Raw genomic sequence first — 23,705 nt, 5'->3', positions numbered from 1 at the left:
CCCTTGTAGTCTGCCTCCTTTAGCTATAAAAGGATGGCCCCTTGTATAGTGTTTAAACAATCTAGAGTTTCTCCCTTTTAACATGGTATCAAAGCCTAGGGTTTTTTAATCCATTTTTTTTCTCGTTGCCTCTATTCCTCCTTCTCCGACATCTATTCATGTTCCATTCTCAGCAGCAGCTCTCCTCGGCTCTCTCCTTCTCCGGCATCGTCTTCGTTCTCCGACTTCTTATGGACTCTATTGCTGCAACTCTCAGTTCTTAGAGGTCTCGGTCTCGTGGCCTTCTTGACTTTCCGGCGGCATCCTTCTTGATTCTCCAGCAACGTTCTTGATTCTCCGGCATTCTTGATTCTCTCGTCCATCAGTGTCGTCTCATCGGCTTCGTCTCTCCAGCAGCAGCAGTACCTCCGCATGGCCGGCTGTGAGCCACAGCAACCCCACCGGCACTAGAGAAGCGCCCCCTTTTTTTTTACTGTGCTTCAATTTTTTCAATATTGTCCTTGCCTCTTTTTTTTCTACATGACCAGTAGGATATAGTTACCTCTCCACGCAGTGAGCTGCCTCACCTCTCAGTTCCGTATTCGGCTCTCTCTCGCAGCATTTTTTTTTCGGCGTGGTATCTTTCAGATTCGTCTCTCCGATTCCGTTAATTTGCTCTATGCTCTACATCGTTCAGTCTTATCCATTTTTTTAATGGCGTCTTTAACTGATGTTGCTCGCCCTATAGAGATTGTTTTGAATTACTTCAACTACAATGTGTGGGCTCAGCAAAAGTTAGCTTTTTTTATTGGTCGGCGATTTTGGCGTTTTGTCACTAGAACAAAACCAAAACCCACCAAAACTGCCACACAATCTACAAAGGAATTTGAAGAGGTTCTTGATGAATAGGAAAGTACTCACTGTAAGATCCTTTCCTAGTTTATTAATATATCAATTCCTACTATTTAGAGTCTCCTTCCTAAGTTTCGTAATGCCCAACTTGCTTGGGATTTTTTCGCAAAACGATACAACTTTGGTAGTGATGCTGCTTTCGAGTTTTAGTTAGAAACTAGGCTTTCTTAGATGCGTCAAGAACCTGGACAGTCTATTGCCGAGTTTCATGCTCAGGTTAGTGGCATTTGGGATCAGCTTTCTCAAGCTGACCCTACTTTTTCTAATGAGCAGTCAATTAAGCTTTTTGCTGCATATCGAGATCGTCATCAATTCCTATACTTTATGATGCATATCTGGGATGAATTTGAGAATGCTCGAGCTTCTTTGTTACATCGATCTCCTCTTCCTACACTTGAGGTTGCTCTTGCGGAGTTCATTTCTGAGGAGACACGACAACAGACTCATCGAATTTTGGCTACTGCTCCGTCTAGGTCCTCTACTCCTGTTGCGGCTGTTACTTCTTCTAGACCGCGTCGTTTCAATGGTCAGTGTCACTATTGTAAGGAAGACAGTCACCGTATTTCCGATTGTCCTAAGAAGAAGGCCATGAATGCTAGGGATGCTCTCAAGGCTAAGGCATCTTCCTCTTTAAGGCCTGTTGTTGCTGTCTCCACTAGCTCCTCAGTTTCTGCTCCATCTTATGCACTTCCTTTGTCGTCTCTTTATGCAACTGACCTTAAGGCAATTATCACTTTGTTTCTCTCCCGCACTTCTACTACCTTATCAGTCTCCATAGGTGCCTCTACACCTTGGTTTATTGATTCTGTCTATTGCAATCACATGGCCTCTGATTCCTCTTTAGAGACGCGTAAGCAATCTTTAAATCTTGTTCCCTTAATTTGTACTGCTGATGGTTTGCATATGTCTATTAGTCATCTTGGTCATGTTTCTACTCCTACTTTTTCTACCTAACATATATGTTGTGTCTAAATTGTCTCTCAATCCCCTTTTTGTTGGTCAACTTGTTGAAAGTGGTTTGATCTTAACCTTTTTCTCACAAAGGTTGTGATGTGCAGGATCCAAAGACGGGCCAGCTTGTTGGGACTGGGCATAAAGTTGGTTGCCTTTTTGAGCTCATGTCTCTGCATTTGCCTCGTTCGTGTTCTCCTTAGTCTCATTTTTGCTGCCGTGTTTTCCCGTGTTTGGCATTCTCGTCTCAGTCATACCTCTTTGTCTTATGTTTAGTCTTTAGCTTCTAGTGGTTGCTTAGGAAATGTTAAGTTTGAACCTTTTGATTGTATGCCTTATCAACTTGGGAAACAGAAAACTTTACCTTTTAATGAAAGTAATTCTTTGTTTTCTGCATCTTTTGATTTGGTTCATTCTGATATCTGGGGACCTACTCCTGTCCTTACTAAGGGCGGGTCTCGTTACTTTGTTATTTTTATCAATGATTACTCTCGATATACATGGATTTATCTTTTGCATTATCACACTGACTTGCTTAATGTTTTTTGTGACTTTAAGCAAATGATTAAAACTCAATTTGATCGCACTATTAAAGTCTTTCGGTTTGACAATGCCCTGGAATATACTTCTACGCCTTTCATTGCAGAACTTCACGAGGCCGACACCCTATCCCATCGATCCTATCCATCCACCTCCCAACAGAATGGTCGTGCAGAACGTAAGCATCGCCACATTCTTGACACTGTCTCTGCCTCTGTAACGTCCTTAATTTCTTAATATGAAATGTAACATAATAAATGGAAAATGGTCAACCCGAATCCGTGGGTAACGGGGACACCTGTCAATCACAGTGGAAACCTAAGCAGCAACAAGCATAAAATCCAAATCATCCATCAATAAAAACATAATACCAGAGTTATCTACATTCCTAAAATACTGTATTTATATACATTCTCATAACATCAAAATAACTTTAGGATCAAACAGAAAATAATTCTGACCCTAGTAAAAAATCTCACCCTCCTAGCGGGGTAATAACATTGACTCAACGGCGGCCACGACCCGCCGGTCACTCAGGGTCTCCTAAAAAATACATTTAGTTTGGGGGTGAGACACTTCTCAGTAATGGAAAATAAACTAAATACAGCTGTGTGGCAACATGAACATTTAGTGCAATTATACATATATAGTACATTTCATATATCGGTGAACATTTATCATAACATACTAAATTCTCATAAACTTTCATATTTATTAATAAATCATAACGTACATAAGCATCTGTTATAACTGATAATACTGAAAACATACCCAGGATGAATAGCTAGCTGGTGTCATGTATTACGCCCCATGACGGTTTGTGTAGCCCGAAAGCGGGACCCGACAATGGCTGGTCGACCACTGCCAAGTCAAATATGTCTGTAAGTACGATGAGACCGCCACACCCTGGTCCGAACTACTAAGTGGATGTCCACACTCTACTGAAAGCCACATCAACTATCCATCTCCCACCCTCTCGTGAAGTGGTTAGCACTAATCTGAACATAGATATCTTATCTATATAGCTACGGTATCGAGCTCCTGAACTGAACTAAACTAACATCCGGGTTCTGAACATATAGTACATGATTATATAGCATCTTTCATAATTACAGCCTCATGCCAAACATTTCATAATTACATCTCATGCCGAACATATCATAATTACGGCCTTATGCTGAACATATCATAATTACGGCCTCGTGCCAAACATATCATACATATCATTTTGAAAATAAATCATTTATCATGTAATTCGACATTGTAAAGTACTGTATTATTTCATAATTTCTCAAAAAAAATTTCATTCATATCATCGTTGTATCATGATATTGTTTCATGGAAAATAACATTCATGCCACACATTTGTTGTATAAAACAATACATTATATTTTAAAAATCTTAATTTCTAGCATCTCATACATATATGTATACTATAACGACCTGCTCCTTTTTCACACACATATATATATATATATATATATATATATTTTATAAATAAATTATCATCACATCATACATTCCAACTCAGCAGGTCACAATCCACCTAGGCCCGTGAGCACCAAGGATATAACAAAACATACAGCAGAAGCCTACGCAGCAGAAAGTATAAAATCATATACATCTCATCATAATGTGCATAACATATACCAGAGTCACTACAATTACTATCTCACAGTATATACATCTCAAAAATGAAATCTAGGGACAATCCCCACAAAACCTAACTGTCCCTACCAAAAACTTACCCTTCCAAAGAGGGCAAACAACTGATCTAGATCAGCGGTACTTTTCCCACTCTCCTATCAGGGGCTCCTAAAAAATGTATAAGATTTAGGGGTGAGACACCTCTCAGTAAGGGAAATAAACTAATACCAGTGTGTGACAACATGAGTATTCTGTATTCTACATATATCATACATAACATATTCAATACTGTTTATCAAATATGGGAAAACATATGCATATCAAAACATGGCAGAACATACTGCATTTTCATAAACATTTCTCATCTCATATCATAATAATAATAACATAAAAACAATCCTGGTAGGTTAGCTGGCTGTTGTCATGTATTACCCCCACATGACTGGGTTGTGTGGCCCAAAGGCGGGACCTGACAATGGTTGGCCGACCACTGCCAAGTCAAACAGTAGTCCGTAGGTCCGATGGGTCTACCCAGACTGGTCCGTACACCAGGGGCGATAACAGCACACTTCTTGAAAATAACTACATCGACCATCCAATCTCACACCACTTCGTATAGCGGTGTTAACACAGATATCATGATCACGAGGACCATGGACACATAACAACGGTACCGTGCAAGTGCTAGCTTAGACCAAGCCAACTAGGTTCTGATATCATATATATATACTAAAATCGTGATATATGGATATCTCATATCAATAATTATCAAATCAATCATATCATTTTTTACATATACATATTTCATGAAAATCATCGGCCCGTACGCCGGAATTACACATTTTATCATAGATCGGTCCGTATACCGGCAAATCACATAACACAGCCCGTATGCTGGCAAATCACATAACTCGGCCCGTACACCGGTAAATCACGTAGCACAGCCCGTACGCTAGCAAATCTCATCCACATAGCATGGCCCGTACGCCGGCAAACATATCCACATAGCACGGCCCATACGCCGGCAAATCACACACACACATATATATATATATATATATAAATATCTCAGCCTGTACGCCGGTTTTCCATCATAGAAATCCATATCGTCCCCATTCCCAGAAAACAGTATTTCACAACATTTTTATACTCATGCCACACTAAACAAATTTTTCACGTATTCAACATATCATTATTTAAACAGTATTTTTCAAATATAAATTATATATATAAATATATTTATTTTTCCTGAAACCAGATGCTACATATATATATACATGCATTTTCTCAAAACAAACTAGCTTAGTTTATCCCCTTACCTGATTCCTGAAAAGCCCCTAAGAAAATCTTTCCCGTACCCACAAGGTTCTCAACTCAATACCCTGAAGCAGAATTAAAATTTAGTATTTTAGTACGTACAACATTTTCTATAACTACCACTAAGTCAAATTTGACTTAAAAAGTCTTACCTCAACTTAGGGATGATTCCCAACGTTCCCAATCAACACCCCTTGAACTGAAAATTTTCAATATTAAAGTTTAGTATTTTTATGCGTATATCACTTTCTTCAACTGTCAAAAATCCAAATATTAAATATAAAGTTTTACCTTGGATTTGGGATGAAATCCAACTTCGTTTCCCTGACGATCCGCTCCGGCAGACTTGTAGAGAACTTCGCCAGGAGTGTCGTGGTGGCTTCGGTTTGTCGATCCGGCGTAAAACTAGCCCGAAATCGAAGAGAGAGAGAGTCATAGGAGAGAGAGAGAAGAGAGAGAGAGAGAGAGCACTTCCAAAAAATCTAAGCAAGCTTCTTGAAGAAGCTTAAGTTATATTTTATATATAGTAATCATTAATTAAAGTAAAGCTTCTTGAAGAAGCTTTCACACTTTCTATATATATATATACCTTTAACCTATATATTAAATGCATATCATAATAACTTACTTATACACACACACACACACACACACACACACACACACACACACACACATATATATATATATATATATACATGCTTTAATATTTATATATATATATATATTTTCCTTATCATTCTATTCATTTTACTTGTTAATTTAATTAATTAATTTTATTTTATTATTTTATTTTATTATTTTATTTTAAATTTTATTTTTCCCGATTACTACATATACATTTCATCACATTAGTAATATTTTTCTCAAACGTACATTTATTCCATAATATTCAAATACCGTAAATACTTTCAGAAAATCAAGTTACTCATAAATAATAATAGTTTGCATGAAAAGTAACTGTTTTAGTTTATTCTCTTACCTGACTACTAAGAAAACCCCTAAAATATCCTAACCTAACCCCCGTAAGATTTCCTGATCAATACCCTGAAACTGAAAACTCACAGTACTAAACTTCAGTATCTTCATGCATACATCATTTCCTATAATTATCATAAAATCAAAATTGACTTAAAAAGCCTTACCTTAACTTAGGGATGATTTCCAACTTACTTTCACCAACGATCCGCTTCGGCAGATTTGGAGAGAACTTCCCCATGAGCGTCGTGGTGATGGAGTAGAGGTTGAATTAGAATTATGGAGAGAAACTTTGGAGTCTAGAGACTTTAGAATAAGTAGAAATAAAACAGAATATATGAAATGTAATTTTAGTAATGTTAGGAGGAATATTGAAGACGAAATTAAACTTGATGATAAAGAAATAAATAGCACTTGTAGATTTTGATACCTTGGATCTGTTATGCAAGCTGAAGGAGAAATTGAAGATGATGTAATGCATAGAGTTAAAGTAGGATGGTTAAAATGGAGAAGTGTTTCAAGTGTGCTATGTGATCGTAGAATACCCTTAAAATTGAAAGGGAAGTTTTATAGGACAGCTATAAGACCAACTATGCTATATGGATCGGAATGTTGGGTGACGAAGAAACATAGCATCCAAAAAGTAAAAGTTTCAGAGATGAGAATGTTTAGATGGATAAGTGATATAACATTGAAAGATAAATTAAGGAATGAACATATTTGTGGTAAGTTAGGTGTAACTCCTATAGAAGATGAGATAAGGGAGAGACGACTCGGATGGTATGGACACTTGCAACGTAACCCTTATAGTGCACTTGTGAGGAAGAGTGACTTAGTTATTATGGGGGACAGTAAAAGGGGTAGGGATAGACTTAAAATAACTTGGGAGGAGATAGTAAGTAAGAATTTAATATCCTTGAATCTATCAAAAGAAATGGTCCATGATCTCATAAATTGGCGGAAAATGATTCATATAACTGACCCCACTTAGTGGGATTAAGACTTGATTTTGTTATTATTGTTGTAGTTACGAAAACAAATGAAAATTATAAAATTTGATTTTTCGATTTTTCTGCAAATAGTTGAAAATTGATAACAAAAATAGGTAATTGGAAATATAAACGTATTCATTTTTTATAATATGCACAGAATTAAAAATAGAAAAAAATAGAATGATCCTAATTTTTTTTTTAATTATCTAAATCAGAGTATCCAAATAAAGAATTTTAACAATATCACATCTTTAATACTTTAAGTTTTTACAAATGAAATACCAATGCCAATTCAGACGTTGCCTTTTTTGTTTTTGGCTTAGCTTCTTCACGAAGCCGCTTTAGTTTCCCGCTACATTTGGAGATTTAAAACCGCAAAGCGCAGAGCGCTCTCTCTCTCTCTCTCTCTCTCTCCTCGCACTGACTGTCCGAAGGAGGTTGTCATGGAAGACGACGAAGTTCATTCGTCTCCTGATAGTAGCGACTCCCGAGATGACTACTCTGGAGAGATTGACAATGAGGACAACTTCGTGGACGACGGCGATGAAGAATACACCCTCGATTCACCTCCGTCGAGCGCTCATACAAAGTCGCAGAATGTCGCTGCTCTGGTGAGGTACCTTGGATTTCTCAATCAAATAATTTTATACTTTGCCATATTTTGCATACTTCTGCGCCCCTTAATATGTAAGGAAAGTTCTTTCAGTTCAATTTAGGGTTTGGAATTCTCGCAAGTATTATCACGGTCTTGTATGCTGTATTCTAAATTATGTGTATGTAATGATTGCTACTTACAATTGCTTACATCCCGTTTAAAAAAGATAACTCAACCGAGCTAAATCGTTGCACTCTTCTGACTAAACAACAACAGCAAAACCAAGCCTAAATTCCCACTAGGTGGGTTGGGCTATATGAATCCTTTTTTGCCAATTTGCTCTCTTCTGACTCAGGTGTTATTAATTTCCTGGTTGCATCTGGCATCCTTAAATAAGTAATTAGAAGTTCAATCCTCAAAAATGAAATTTCCAGTTCCTTCATTTGATAATTTTAATTTACAACCGGCTAAAGCATTGGTTGAATCTATGTATTCATGAAAATTTTCTTACAATCTCCCGTGCTTCATTTGTCCAATAATTACTGTTAGTTACAGGGATAAACAAAAGGTTCTAGTCAGTATCATTTGATGGATAATTTTTTTCCTTCTCAATTAGATCTGCATGAATTAAAATGAATTTATTGTTGCAAATTATCAGAGGCAATCTAGTTGTGAAAAGACAGTCACTTCTTCCTCGAGTGCTTTCAGTGACAGATGGAGCAGCTGTTGCAAGAAAACCTTTCAAATCTCCATGCCTCAAGGGCTACAGTGATCACAACGAACAGCTTGTTCGTCGTCTCTGGGCTCGCAAACGATTTGTCCCATGGGGCTCCTCAAGGCCAGCATTGGTTGCAATAACCAATAGGTTCAATGTCCCTCTTGAGACTGAGAAAGATGTGTCTGAGGAGATTGTGAGTCTGCCACCTGGGATTGATCCTTTAGTGTTGTGGGAACCCGAAGAGCCAGAAGAGGGAGCTTGTAACTTGACACCAATTGTGGTGGACCCCTTGCTGGTTCGTTTCCTCCGACCCCATCAAAGGTATGCCTGTGAGATAGAATTTGGAACACATGTTTAATATTTGTTCAATGCAACTTTTATTTATAGATTCATTGCCGTAAGCCTGTTAATTAATCAAATGGAACTACTCCTTATTTTATTATATTTTCATTGAATTATCTCTATCTTTTTTCACCTGGTCCAATTTGGATCTAATTTGAATTTTTAGGAGTTAGATATTCAGTAATTAAATTTTATATATATATATATATATTTGTTTTATTCACTGTCTGAAGTTGACCTTTATTTTCATGCAGAGAAGGGGTTCAGTTCATGTTTGACTGTGTTTCTGGGTTATGTGGCTCTGCCAATATCTTTGGATGCATTTTGGCCGATGATATGGGGTAAATATTTCTTTGTTTATCACTTTTTATTTATTTATTTATTTTAATTGGGATGATTTTTGTTAGAGGGTGCCTGTATTTTTTTTTGTAAATATATTTGCTTTTTTGAGATTGTTTTCATGGTTTTTGTTCTTCATGTTATTTTTGCAGTTTGGGGAAGACTCTGCAGTCAATCGCATTGCTGTTCACTCTTCTTCGCCAGGGCTTTGATGGGAAACCAATGGTTAATAAGGCAATCATTGTCACTCCTACAAGTCTTGTGAGCAACTGGGAGGCTGAAATTATTAAGTGGCTAGGAGGAAGAGTTCAGGTTATTGCTCTTTGTGAAAGCACCCGAGATGATGTTGTCTCTGGAATTGATAGTTTCACAAGGCCTCGGAGCCCTTTTCAGGTAAACTGGCATAACTATTTTGGCAATTTCTGAGAACATTTACTGATTCACTCTATATTTCTTAGGTATTAATTGTTTCATATGAAACATTCCGAATGCATTCATCAAAATTCAACCAAAGTGGTTCTTGTGACCTTCTTATATGCGACGAGGCGCATAGGCTGAAAAATGACCAGACATTAACAAATCGGGTAAGGCATTTTGTAACTTAGATTTTCCTTTTCAATAGATGTGCATGTATGCCTGCACTCAGATTTATGTTTTTAATGTAAATGTCTAATATTATTCTGAGATTTTTATGAATTTTGGTTCAGGCATTGGCCGCGCTCCCATGCAACCGCCGTATACTATTATCGGGAACTCCAATGCAGGTGAGAGGCATATGTAGATCTTTTTTTTTTTTTGTGCCCTATGATAATATATTTCTGGTTCTCTAGCATAATGCATTTTTCTTGTTCTCTTTCAACTGTATTTTGCTCCACAGAATGATCTAGAAGAGTTCTTTGCAATGGTTAACTTTACAAATTCTGGAATCTTGGGTGATGCTGCATATTTTCGCCGTTACTATGAAGTAAGCTGTTTGCTTTACATTAAAGTGTTCTTCTTCGTCAGTGCCTATATGTGTATCTCTGTGTGTGCTTATTTGGTGTTTGTTTTTGTGCTGGAGTGTGTGTGTGGTTTGATATCATATAACTAGTTGAAATTTAACTTTTTAATGGACTTTACAAATCCTGGAATTTTGGGTGATGCTACATATTTTCACCATAACTCTGAAGTAAGCTGTTTGCTTTACATTTAGGCTTCTTGTTATTCTTCTTCTCCTTCACTCTGTGTCCATAACTCTGAAGTAAGCCGTTTGCTTTACATTTAAGTGTTCTTCTTCTTGTTCAGTGTCTATATGTGTATCTGTGTGTGTTTATTTGGGCTGAGGTGTGTTTTTGTGCTGGAGTGTGTCTGGTTTGTTTTAAAACTAGTTGAAATTTGGAGTTGTTCATCACCATTTTGAATGCAATGAATGTGAGAATTTGTTAGCAATAAAATGATTGAACTAGCACATAAACATATGCTGGAAATTTAATAGCAGTTTGATCTGTTGACACACAGTTTAAGGTGCCTCTTGCTGGCTTGCTTCTTCCTCTTTTGGAGCCTCATCTGCAATTTTTAATTTTCCTGATCTAACAGAATCCTTTTATTTTACCAAGAAGCAATCTGTATCTGCTGGCATGTAATTTCACACTACCCATTTGTTTTTTGCTGTCATTGATTAGGTTAGTAAAGCAACATTCCTTCTTAACCAAGAAATATCTGCCAGACCATTCCTAACACCGTTGTTATTCAATTTTTTGAGGTTGCCATGTCTGCCTTTGATGTTCCAATTAGTGCCCTTGCTACTTTCTTTATGGGAGCGCTTATGTACATATGTGTGTATGTGTGCGTCCGCGTGTTTGCACACATACGTATGATTGCGTGCTGGATAACTATTATTTTTGATATTATTTGTTTTAAGTAACTAGTTGTTGTTTATGGAGTAGAAATAGGGATTTCATAAGTAATATTTATATTGTCGACACTAAATCTTTTGATAGAATAGTGAGGTCTTAAGAAGGACCATCTCCAGAATATTTCTCTCCTTTACAAATCTTTTTTCGAAAAAAATAGTTATTTTCCATATTTTGATAGAAGTATCTTCAATGATAAGTTGTTTTTATTTTATTCTATTTTCCTCTTCATTAACACAAATTTAGTGCCCATTATATTTTTCTAAATTGTTACAAAATGAAGGCACCAATCATTTGTGGAAGAGAACCTACTGCCAGTGAAGAAGAGAAGCAACTGGGGGTTGAACGCTCTTCTGAATTAAGTGCAAAAGTAAATCAGGTAATATTTCTTTCTTGCGAGGATGCATTTGTGGAAGCTGGCTATACTAACTTAATGCTTCAGCCTTCGGGAGAGTGACATGTTAGCCACAGAAATACAGAATTAAACATTGTTCATAATGAATAATTGGCCCAATGCTATTCTTTTGTCCTTTGGAAGTTGGAAGTGACAAGTGACTACTTATGAGAACAGCCAGGTTTGCATTAAATGTATTTTATTTCCTTCTAACTTGTGGATTTGTTTTTCAGTTTATATTGCGCAGGACAAATGCACTTCTGTCGAATCACTTACCACCAAAGGTATTTATTTTAATCCATATGCCATCATATTGGTTGAAAATTGAGACTAAAGCAGTGCTTGCACAATGTATCTACATAATTTGCAAGGCTGATCTGAAAAGTGAGGTGAAAAATTTGAAATAGGAAATAAAACTGTTTTATACAACTGGCGGGCCCTTAAGTATACAAGATGTATTGTGTATTTTCTGCCTGATACAGATGTCAAGTTGTTTGTTGCTCTCCTTTTACATAGCATACTAATTTTTTTTTTTATATTCAGCTATCAAAAGTATAAATAAGCTCTTCTATTCAAGATATAATTAAACCCCTACATTCAGTTATCATATGATGATTCATATTGACCATCTTGATACTTACACCTACTTTGCACTGCAACCAGACAGTTCATTGACCCTAATAGGATGATGGTCAGTTCTTGATTGATAGTTTGAAATTTTTATACAAATTTAATTTCTTCCAGTATCAATGTCAATTGTTGTGCTGTTTTGATCAATGTATGGTTAATATTAATAGATTTGGGACTGAAATTTTGCCATTCTGAACATTGCTGTTGCAGATAGTTGAAGTTGTTTGCTGCAAGTTGACTCCTCTCCAGTCAGAACTTTATAACCACTTTATTCATTCCAAAAATGTAGGTTCTCTTGTTGATTTATAAGGGGTATCTGTAGTGCCAATCAATTGCTATTGCTTACAGTGAGATTGGTTGACTGGATGGATCACTTTATTTGCTCTCTAGTGCAGGTTAAGCGTGTAATTGCTGAAGAAATAAAGCAATCAAAAATATTAGCTTACATTACAGCTCTTAAGAAGCTCTGCAACCATCCAAAGGTATAATTCTTTGCTGATCCAACTTTGGGTTACGTGATCCTATGGATCTATTTTGAGGAAATTTGGTACATTCTAGAAGTATTGGTGGTTACAAATTTGTGAAATAGTGAACTGTATACATGTTCTGTAAAGATGATTTATTCTACTCTGGTAAGTATTGAAAGGCAGATAATTCCATTCAGCAATATGCATATAGTTCAGATAAAGCTTTGTTACATTGAATTGAGAGTGAACTGAAGGTAGAAACATTTGTCTAATTGTTTCCTTTTTTAAAATAAAAGCTTATGGATTTTCATCAGTAATAAACGAACTCATAACTGCTGCCATTCTTAGGCCAGTAGATTTCGGTCAGAACTTCTTTATCTTGGTTTGGTGCTTTTTTGGATTCTATAAAGTGAGGAATTGCTGATGATAGATAGGCTGACAGTGCGGCGGATAGACGTTTTGTGAGAGGGTTAGGTGTGGGAAGTGGGGGGGTAGACTGGGAGTGGTGTCTCATCTTCAGTTTGCTGATAACATGAATTTTTTTTTTCTTAATGATCATGAAAAGTCTTTTCCACATGTGCTATCTATCTTACAAAATTTTGAGAAGATGTCGGGCTAAAAAATACATTTGAGTAAGAGTGGGATGACTAGTATTAGCTTGAGTGGCTCTAGATCTTTGTATTTTGCCTCTTTAGCTGATTGTGGTATTCTAAGGTGGGTTTTGACTTATTTAGGGGTTCGTTTTGGGGGTAATCCTAAGTTTGTTGGGTTTTGGGTTCCTATGGTGGAGAAGGTCTCTAAGCAGCTTGATGCAAATGTGGGGATAAGACATTCCCCTGAGTCCTTGGAGGTGTATTTCTCAACTTTACTCTCCTCTTATCATGTTCACTAAATTTGTTCTTGGTAATGGGTCTCTCATATTCATTTTTGGGAAGATATTTGGGTGAGTGATTCTGCTTTCTTCATTTCTTTTTTCCTCGTTTCTATCGCCTATCCTCGTTCCACAATATAAGATCAAGGTTCTGCAGCCATGGAGAGAAATTAGAAGAAGTTGAAGAGAAGGAAGGGAAAGAGAGGAGAGAGGGAAAACTCACGTTCACTTCAAATTCAAATTCAACAACCAACTTTTACATGGTTTTCACACACTATTTATAAGAAAGCCTATACGCATTGAAAAATTATATTGGATTTTTTCTTATCCAAATCTAATACAAATCGAAATTCAAGGCCCCTCCAAACATAGGGTTAGTATAAATGGAATTTAGTTAGTGTAAATATTGCATAATTTCAAAATCACGAGAAATTAGCTAGGTTTGATAATTTTGAATTGGAAAACCCTTTTTTAATAAGCTAATTATGTATTTGGTCTTTATACCCCTAAAATCACATTAATTTAAAATTATACCCCTCATATACACAAAAATTGCAAACAAGCCCCCCAAAAATACATAATCCTAATACAAACCAACTAAATACACATAATTAAATGACCAACTAAGTAAGAAAATTTGGGTTTGGGACCCAATAAACCATTGACCCTATTCTTTGACATTGGCCTCCAAATTGGGTCAAAATGATCCATCCAAATACCTGCTTCTTGTCTGGCATTAGGTTCTCTCCTCTCTTTTCATCATTAATGGGGAAAACCTTTCTTGGGATTCCATTTTCGTAGGTCTCTTAATAAAGGGAGGTGGATGAACTCTTAGCTTTGTTGGGTTTGCTTAAGGGTTTCTGCCCTTCTAATGGGAAAGTCACTTAATTGTGGACCCTTCATTCTTAGGAGGAGTTTTTTTGCAATTTTTTTTTTATTTTTTGATAATTTGAATTAGTTAAATGTGCTATTTGAGCTTATGGTTGTACTCGGAAGGCCAAAATTCCCCTGAAGATTAAAGTTTTCATTTGTTTGGTTGTTCTTAATAGTGAATGCCAACAATTTTTTGAAGAGTAGGAGGCCTTCTAAATCTTTATCTTTGGATGTGTGCTCTTTTCATTTTGTTAGATCCTGTTTCTCATCGCTTTTTGCACAATTTTTTTTTTTTTTTCTTGAAGGGTTTGGAATCAACTTTTTTGGTATGTTTGGGGAGAGCTGGGTGTGTGACTATGTTTCTGTTGGTCCAAGTGGCAACCCAAGAGAGAGGGGGGGGGGGGAGCTTGAATTGTGTTTAATGAAAATTAAATGCATGATACAAAATCTAAACAAATTCAACAAACCAAGTAAATCATTCAAATATTAAAGCAATTTAAAAGGGTAGGGAAGAGAGATGCACATGCTTTTTATAGTAGTTCGACTATGTTTGCTTACGTTCACTTTCTCAAGGCCAACCACCTTGAGGTTCCACTAATCCTTTGCTTTAATAGTGGCAAGGATACCAATACACCCCGTATTCTATACAGAGACAAGGTAACCAATCACACCAATTACTTACAACAAAAATTATCCTCATAAGGATTGATTTACAATTTGAAGCACAAGAAAATAACTCTCGAAGAAATATGCAAATGATGACACAAGATTTTTGGAGAGCTCTCTCAAGAGTGAGCAAATTGAGGCACAAAATAGATTAAGAGAGAAGAAAGAGTTTGAGCACTTAGAAAATCAATATCAATAGCTTCTCTAACATTCCTTGGGCTTAATATGGGCATATATGTGGAGTTAGGAGCAAAACCAGCTGTTTTCTGCTTGTTAGAGTTAGTTCTCTATTCAGACTGGTTGACTTGTGTCATAGGCTAGTCGACCAAGCACTAGCCATTAGAGTGCAAAACAGACTGTTGGAGTCTCTGAAAAGCAAGACTAGTCGACCGCTTTCTTTGGCTAGTCGGTTGCTTGAGCTTTTTGCCTAGGTTGGTTGACTTGCAACTAGGGGTGGTTGACCACTTGGCAATTCTGCTAGGACCAGTTGATGCCCTTCTAGCTGTTGACCAGTCGACTGCCATAGTAGGACAACCCGGAACAATCTATCTATTTTGTTTGTTTTTCCCACTTAAATTGCTTTTGATCCATGACCTTCATATTCTTAGAGATATACAAGTTATAGATCAATACAATATGAGAAAAAAATTATATAAATACAACAAATAAAGTCTTCTAATATTCTCCCAATTCTTCAACTCTAGTGGTTTGAAACCTTGTTAAAAAACAACTTAAACACAAAGCCATTAGTATAAAGTAGTTTGTTATCATCAAAACTAGGTGATGCAGGGGCAGCATCAAGGTTCTGCAGCCATGGGAGAATTTAGAAAAAAATAGAAGAAAGGAAGGAAAGGGAAGGGAGGAGAGAGGAGATACAAGGGGGAACTCATGTACAATTCCAATTCAAATTCATCAATAATTGCTTACATCATGGCTTTCACACATTATTTATAAGAAAGCCTCTAAACGCATGAAATTACAAACATACTCCTAAAACTACATTGCATTACAAACATACCTGATACCCCTAGAATACACAAATTACAAACAAGCCCCCAAATATGCATAATTCTATCTTAACTAAACTAAACAAATAGTAAACTACTAATTAAACCCAACAATTATCAATCCAATTCTTCTTAAGTAGTCTCCAGCATGGATCTTCCCAAGGACTTGCTTCTTGTCCTACATCAACTCTCCCATAGTTAGGAAAAAATTTGGCCTCAAATTTTGAAATGTTGGAGGATAAAAAAAAAGGAGAAGCAAACTTGGACTTTTTGAAAGCCAACGCTTGAATGAGGTAAGAAGTCATGTTTTATTGGCAGCACCATAGATTTGAATTGAAAATTAGCATCAATGAACAATTGGTATGTCTAAAAGACATTGGATATCTTCATTTACATTCATTTCCTTCTTTGTAGTGTCTCCAGGTTGAGTAATTGTATCTAATTCCTTTTCTTGGTTGATTGGTAGAGCGGGCTTCAAAATGATCTTCTTACCATTTTAGTGGAAGACATATTTGTTCTCATGCCCTTGAGTCACACCCAAATCATCCAACCAAGGGGTACATGGCCAATCTTCATAGGTATGATATTACACCATACACTATCGAAAGAGTCGCCCATTTGTATAGGAACCAAACATCTTTCATAAACATGTAAGGTAGAGTTATCAACCCAAGATATCACATAAGGCTTTGGGTGAGCTTCCGCATGAAGCTGCATTCAAGTGACTCCATTATAGAAACCACATTCATTGGACATCTTTTATCAATTATGCTTTTGTAAATCTTTTCTCCGCATTTGAGAAAGGTTTCGAAAAGATTGAAATTATACCCAAAGTTCAGCAAATGGCATTCCTTTTTCTCCTATAATTTGTCACCATGTTGCTGAATTAATGCATATATATGCTGCAGCTATATATCACAACAACCCTTTAACACAATTTCCCACAAGTCTTACTCCTAGTTTCTCAAAAACTATCTTTAATTCACCTTGATATTGATTGTCCTGCTGAAATGAAACAAATTCACAAATAACAGCAACAAAACCTGATTTTTTATGCTGGCAGCGACAATTTTTTCTAGGGTTTTGTGTCAAACTATTGCGCTTGCTTGCAGTATATTATGTCCACAATCAATATATCACTTTGCAGGTCAAATTGTGGATAAAACCCAAAATCGCCTGGCTGAAGCAATTTTTTGCGAGATTGGAAATAGCAGAACACTGGAAGTTTCCCAGTCTCAGACGCCGCATGTTGGGGCCTGTGCGCCACTGGTGAGGCACCTTTGGTGATGAAACTTTGGTCGAGGGGAGATCAGGGGATGAGGAATTTATTGGTAGTGTCCAGTGTGTTAAAAAAATCACCAAAAGTAAGGGATTCAAGGGGGCCGATGGCTGGAATCCTTTTGGCCGGTGCATGAGACTGTTCTGGTGATCAAAAGGGGATGAAAATATAGGGGAAGGGGCGTTGGTGTGTTCTGTCTTTGATGGTGTAGGTGGTGTTGCAGGATGGTGGCTGGAAAGTGGTGTTCAAACAAATGGGGACATGGCTGGAATTTCAGAAAAAAGTTCAGAAACTGCCTTTCGTGTCTTTTTTTTTTAATACTGAAATTTCAGAACAAAGATGATGAGGTGAGAGACTAACAAAGAGGGAGAGTGATTAGTGGAGAGAATGGTAGATGAAGATGAAGAAGAATTGAAGGAGAAGCAGCAGCAGCAGAGGGACATAGAAGTTGCAGAAAATTGGGGGAGGAAGAAGAGAAGAAGGGGGGGAAGAAGAAGATTGAAAGGAAAAGATGGGGGAATTGAAATGGAAGAAATATATTTTGGTTAGTCTCTGATACCAAATGATGCTGGGCAGCATCAAGGTTCTGCAGCCATGGGAGAATTTAGAAGAAATATAAGAGAGGAAGGAAAGGGAAGGGAGGAGAGCGGAGATACCAAGGGGGAACTCACATTCAATTCCAATTCAAATTCATCAATAGCAGCCTACATCATGGCTTTCAAACACTATTTATAAGAAAGCCTCTAAACACATGATATTATACACATACCCCTAAAACTACATTGCATTACAAACATCCCCATAGAATGCACAAATATTACAAACAAGCCCCCAAATACACATAATACCATCTTATTAAACTAAGCAGATAGTAAACTACTAATTAAACCCAACAATTATCAATCCAATTCTTCTTAATGAGTCTCCAACATGGATCATCCCAAGGTCTTGCTTCTTGTCCTACATTACCAGGTTAATAAACAAGAGTTTTTCTGTTTATTCAATGTTGAATAGAACATGAATTAAGCACCTTGGAACATTAATTTGTTTAGAGATGTATTGTTACTATCTCACTTTGTTATTAAATTGATAAGAATTTGGAGGAATTGTTTAAATAGTAATGTTATGACTTTTAAATCATGTCCTTCTATTCCTCTTGGTATTATTAAAGAAGAAATTACACGCTGGCTTATTAGATTAAACGTGAGACTTTAGGATTACTAGATGGATTCCTCCAATAGGTAATTTAATGAAATTGAATTTTGTTGGATCAAAATATGCTATTAAATCAAATAAGCTTGGTATTATAGTTCATGATTGTTTAGATCGACCTTTGATTGCCCAAACTCAATGGAGAATATGAATTGTTTTGTTCCTTATTTGGAAGCTTTAGAAATGAGAAATAGTATTGTTATTACTAAATGCATATAGTTAAGTAACTTGCATATTGAGAGATTCTCAATGGATTTATAGGACTTGGGTATCTTGGAACATCTATAACATGTCATTTGACTCTGTTAAAGGTTATTTATATCCTGATTAGTTTTGATTGTTCTTCTTTGATATTGGTGCTGTTGCTGATTTGTGAGTGTTTTATGGAATCTATGAATCCTAAAAATTTGTTTCCTACATCGCTGCCACAAATTATGAATCAAAAGTTGGGTGGAAAGAACTATGTTCAATGGTCTAAAGCTGTTCAGGTTGATTTAGCAGGATTAGGAAAATCTGACCACTTGTTCCAATCTAATCCTTCTGATGAGAAGAGAAAAGATGTGTGGGTTGATTGTTGCCCTCTTATAGAATTCAATGGAGCCACAGATTGCACGGACGTGTATGCATCTAGATACGTGCAAGGAGATTTTTGGTTATCTCAAACTTCTAAACTCTAGTAACATTATATGTATATATGATTTATCCCAGAAGTACTTTTAGCTACAATAACGAGATAGAAGGGAGCCTTAGATTGCACGGATGTGTATGCATCTAGATACGAGCAAGAAGATCTGTGATTATCTCAAATTTTTATACTCTATTAACATTACATGTGTATATGATTTATCCTAGGAGTACTTTTAGTTACAACAAGGAGATAGGAGTATTGCAGATTATTTTGGAAAGATGAAGAATATTCATGAGGAGCTTAATGTCGTGTAACCTATAACTGTCGACGTATGTGAGATGCAGAAGCAGAGGGAGCAAATGATAGTTCTGTGTGTTCTAGCAGGCTTGAGACCCGAGTTTGAGGCAGCCCAGTCCCAGATACTTAATAGTGCCAAGCTGCTATCTTTTACAGATGTTTATTCTCTTTTCTTTGTGCTTCCTTTAGCACGCATTCTCTTGCTCTTGCATCTAGTTTTGAGAGGACAGCCTTTGCTTCATATGGTGATTCTAGTTCTTTACCAAACAACCACAAAAGTTATCGAGGTGGTTTAAGTGGTCGTAGTAGTTGAGACAGATGAGGTAGAGGTACTCCTCGTAAGTGCATTTATTGTGGATGGAGTAATCATAATATTGAGCAGTGTTGGGATCTTTATGCTAGACCTTCACCACTGCCGATTTCACACCTTTGGGGGCAGCCAATGCAGCCATCATCGACTCCTTACCCTTGGGGCTGAGTGGGGGGTAACATACTGTATTCATGTCAGAGAAAGAGTATTCCAAGTTCTAGTAGTATCAAGCGTCACAACAAGCTTCTCTTTTCATTGCATCTCTTGCCCAAACAAGTAATCCCGTAGTATGCCTATCATCCAGTACTTCTCGTCCTAGTCCTTGGGTAAAAGATTCTGCACAGGTATACCTAGCTTCTTCTCCACTCTTCAATATCCAGCAAATTTACCTTATGTTACTCTTGATGATGGATCCACCATTACAGTAAATGGATTTGGGGCTGTAAATCCCACTTCGTCTATTTCTCTTCCTTCGGTTTTATATATTCCCAATTTTTTTTTCAATATTATGTCCTTTAGAAAAATTACTAAATCCATGAATTGTTAAGTGACATTCTTCCCTGATTCTGTGGTTATTTAGGATTTGAAGATGAGGAAGACGATTGGCAGAGGGCGTGAAGATGGTGGTCTCTATCACTTTGAGCCGCTATCTCCTTTTGTTGCCTACACTACCGCTGCCACACCTTTTCAAATTCGTTGTTGCATGGGTCATCATTCATTGGAAAAGTTTAAATGTCTTGTTCCTACTTTGAGTTCTGTGTCTAGTCTCGATTGTGAGTCTTGTTAGTTGGGAAAGCACCGTCGTGTTTCTTTCACTTCCCGAGTCAATAAATGGGCTGCAAGCCCTTTTATGTTTGTTTATTCAGATGTCTGGGGTCCTAGTAGGGTTGTTTCCAAGTTGGGTTTTCAGTACTTTGTAACCTTTGTGGATGATTCTTCGTGAATGACTTGGTAATGTTTACTAAAAATTGTTTTGAGTTATTTCATGTATTTTGTGCCTTTTCTTCTGAAAATAAAATTCAATTTGGTTTGCTAGTTCGTATATTTCGAAGTGATAATGCTAGAGAGTTTTTCAGTGCACAATTCACTAATTATATGACTCAGTTTGGTATTGTTCATCAATCATCTTGTGCCCACACTCTCCAACAAAATGGGGTTGCAGAGTGGAAAAATAGGCATGTTATCTGATCAATCATCTGTTCTTAGTGATAAAATTCCCTACTCCATTCTCTTTCCTAATTCACCTTTATTTTCTCTTCCGCCTCGTATATTTGGGTGCGTGTCCTTTGTTCATCAACTAACTCCTAGGGTGGATAAGTTGGATACTCGTGCTGTAAAGTGTGTCTTTCTAGCTACTCATATACTAAAAAAGGGTATCGTTGTTATAGTCCTGTGCTGAATTGCCTTTTTGTTTTTGCCGATGTTACCTTCTTTGAGTCTACACCTTACTACACCTAGTCACTGAGTGCTTCTGAGCTCAATGAGTCTCTTCCTTGCCTAATCTTCTAGATTCTATGTTGCTGTCCTGGTCCAACCAACCATTTGAGTCTCCATGTAGTTTGAGTCCTTCTCATCGCCTAGATCATCCTAATTTGTAAGTGTATTCACGATGGCAGCTCCAAGGAAGAGAGTCCCCTCTAGCTTCTACTACCACACCTTTGGTTTCCTTGTCTGATGATTATACTTTCCATGATGTTGATACTCCTATTGCTGTTCAGAAACGTAAACGCACATGTACTCAACACCCCTTTTCCAACTATGTTTCTTATGACTCCTTATCACCCTCTTATTATTGTTTTGCCACTGCTTTATCATCTACTACCCTTCCTAAATTTGTTTCGGAAGCCTTAGCCCATTCAGGGTTGAGGCATGCTATGGTTGAAGAGATGAATGCTTTATATGACAATGGTACTTGGGACTTGGTACCTCTTCCTTCTGACAAGCCTGTGGTTGGTTGTCGCTGGGTTTACACTGTGAAAGTCAACCTTGATGGTTCTGTGGCTCATCCAAAGGCTCGTCTTGTTGCTAAGGGATACACTCAGGTGTATGGTTTAGATTTTTTTTTTGATACTTTTTTTTTGATTGCCTAATTTACGTTAGTACATCTATTCATCTCCTTGGTTACTACTTGTCATTGGCCTTTTCATCATTTAGATGTGAAAAATGCCTTCTTGCATGGTGACCTTGAGGAGGAGGTTTATATGGAGCAACCACTTGGGTTTGTTGCTAAGGGGGAGTTAGGCTTAGTGTGTTGACTCAAGAAGGTTTTATATGGTTTAAAACAGTCTCCCATAGCATGGTTTGGTCGTTTCAACGCTATAGTACTTGAGTTTGGTCTTCGACGGTGTGCTATGGATCATTCCGTGTTTTATTGTCATACTTCATTGGGTAGGATCCTTCTGGTTGTTTATATGGATGATATTGTTATTGCAGGTGATGATGACAAAGGTATTAAGAGTCTCAAACTTTTTCTATAGACTAAATTTTAGACCAAAGATATGGGACCCTAGAAACATTTCTTGGGTATAGGAGTTTCTAGATCTTGTATGGGAACTATTTTTCGGAGAGGAAGTCTGTTCTTGATTTGTTGGATGAAACTGGATTGTTGGGATCTAAACAGGTTGATACACCCATGGATCCTAATAGCAAGTTAGTACCGGATATGGGTGATTTGCTACCTAGTCCTGGACAATACGAGAGACTTGTTGGAAAGTTGAATTATCTCACAGTCACTTGGCTTGATATATCTTTTGCAACAAGTGTTGTGAGTCAATTTTTAGATTCTTTGAGGACAAGTCATTGGGATGCAATAATTTGCATCTTGAGATATCTCAAAGGTGCATTCGAGAGAGGTCTTTTATATCATGATTAGGGTCACACTTATATCCATGGATACATAGATGCAAATTAGGTTGGATCGCCTTCCGACTAGAGATCCACAATCGGGTACTGTATCTTGGTTGGTGATAATTTGGTTTCTTGGAAGAGTAAGAAACAAATTGTGGTGGCAAGGTCAAGTGCTGAATCAGAATATAGAGCTATGGCTCACACTGCTTGTGAACTTGGTCTGGTTGAAGAACATGTTGGAGGAATTGGGTATTTATCATTCTCCGCCTTTGAAGTTGATGTGTGACAATCAAGCTGCTTTTCATGCTGCCTTCAACTTGGTCTTTCATGAGCGGACGAAGCGCAGTGAAGTTGATTGCCACTTTGTTTAGAAGAAACTTGTGCAAAAGCTCATTACTATGGCTTATGTGAAATAGAAAATGCAGCTTGCTGATTTGTTTACCAAAACGTTGTGGGGTGCTTGTGTTAAATTCATTTGTAACAAGCTAGATGCATGTGACATTTATGCTCCAGCCTGAGGGGGAGTGTTAGAAGTTATTTATGTCTTTTAGTATTATTATTATTATTATTATTATTATTATTATTATTAAGTGTGTTAGTATGTTAATTAGAGAGATTTAGTAAGGGTATTATTGTCATTAGAATGTGTTTAATTTGTATTATAAATAGAGGGAGAGACCTATCTTCAAGTTAGGTCATTCATTTTAATAAAATCTTAACAGACTATTAAGGATTTACTCCCCGATTGGTTTGCTTTATTGGAATTGAAGTAGGAAAGGAATTGAGGGAGGAATCAAGGCTAGAATGTAATCGCTGTTGAAATGCAATTACTGCTTTTGGTCAGTAATGCAAAATGGCTGTTGTATCATAGTTTTGATTCCTTTCAAACTTTTAGTATTCTTGAATGGTGGCTATAATGGAATGAATGATAATTCATTTTTCAAAAGTGCCTCTAATATGGAACTATTCTGTAAGTTTTCATATATACGACTTCAATTTAACATTATATTTTAGTGAAAATG

The 23,705-nt window shown here is 36.9% G+C and overlaps 1 protein-coding gene across 2 annotated transcripts in view; it reads left to right on the top strand.

Annotated features, from left to right (window-relative positions):
* The first annotated feature begins 7,621 nt into the window (after nucleotides 1-7,621).
* Nucleotides 7,622-23,705, top strand: part of LOC131155384 (protein CHROMATIN REMODELING 25) — a 36,349-nt gene continuing 20,265 nt past the window's right edge. The window contains exons 1-11 of one of the 2 annotated variants that reach the window (XM_058108469.1): nucleotides 7,622-7,932; nucleotides 8,570-8,950; nucleotides 9,226-9,312; nucleotides 9,463-9,703; nucleotides 9,769-9,894; nucleotides 10,018-10,074; nucleotides 10,188-10,274; nucleotides 11,486-11,581; nucleotides 11,830-11,880; nucleotides 12,437-12,511; nucleotides 12,622-12,708. In XM_058108469.1, the coding sequence (XP_057964452.1) occupies nucleotides 7,760-7,932; nucleotides 8,570-8,950; nucleotides 9,226-9,312; nucleotides 9,463-9,703; nucleotides 9,769-9,894; nucleotides 10,018-10,074; nucleotides 10,188-10,274; nucleotides 11,486-11,581; nucleotides 11,830-11,880; nucleotides 12,437-12,511; nucleotides 12,622-12,708 (1,461 nt within the window). In that variant the 5' untranslated portion in view covers nucleotides 7,622-7,759. The remainder of the gene's footprint in view (nucleotides 7,933-8,569; nucleotides 8,951-9,225; nucleotides 9,313-9,462; nucleotides 9,704-9,768; nucleotides 9,895-10,017; nucleotides 10,075-10,187; nucleotides 10,275-11,485; nucleotides 11,582-11,829; nucleotides 11,881-12,436; nucleotides 12,512-12,621; nucleotides 12,709-23,705) is intronic. The other variant, XM_058108470.1, reaches the window with a different exon arrangement.

This window comes from Malania oleifera, chromosome 5, assembly GCF_029873635.1.
Source record: "Malania oleifera isolate guangnan ecotype guangnan chromosome 5, ASM2987363v1, whole genome shotgun sequence".
Classification (NCBI taxonomy): domain Eukaryota; kingdom Viridiplantae; phylum Streptophyta; class Magnoliopsida; order Santalales; family Ximeniaceae; genus Malania; species Malania oleifera.
This window is presented reverse-complemented; position numbering and strand designations above follow the sequence as displayed.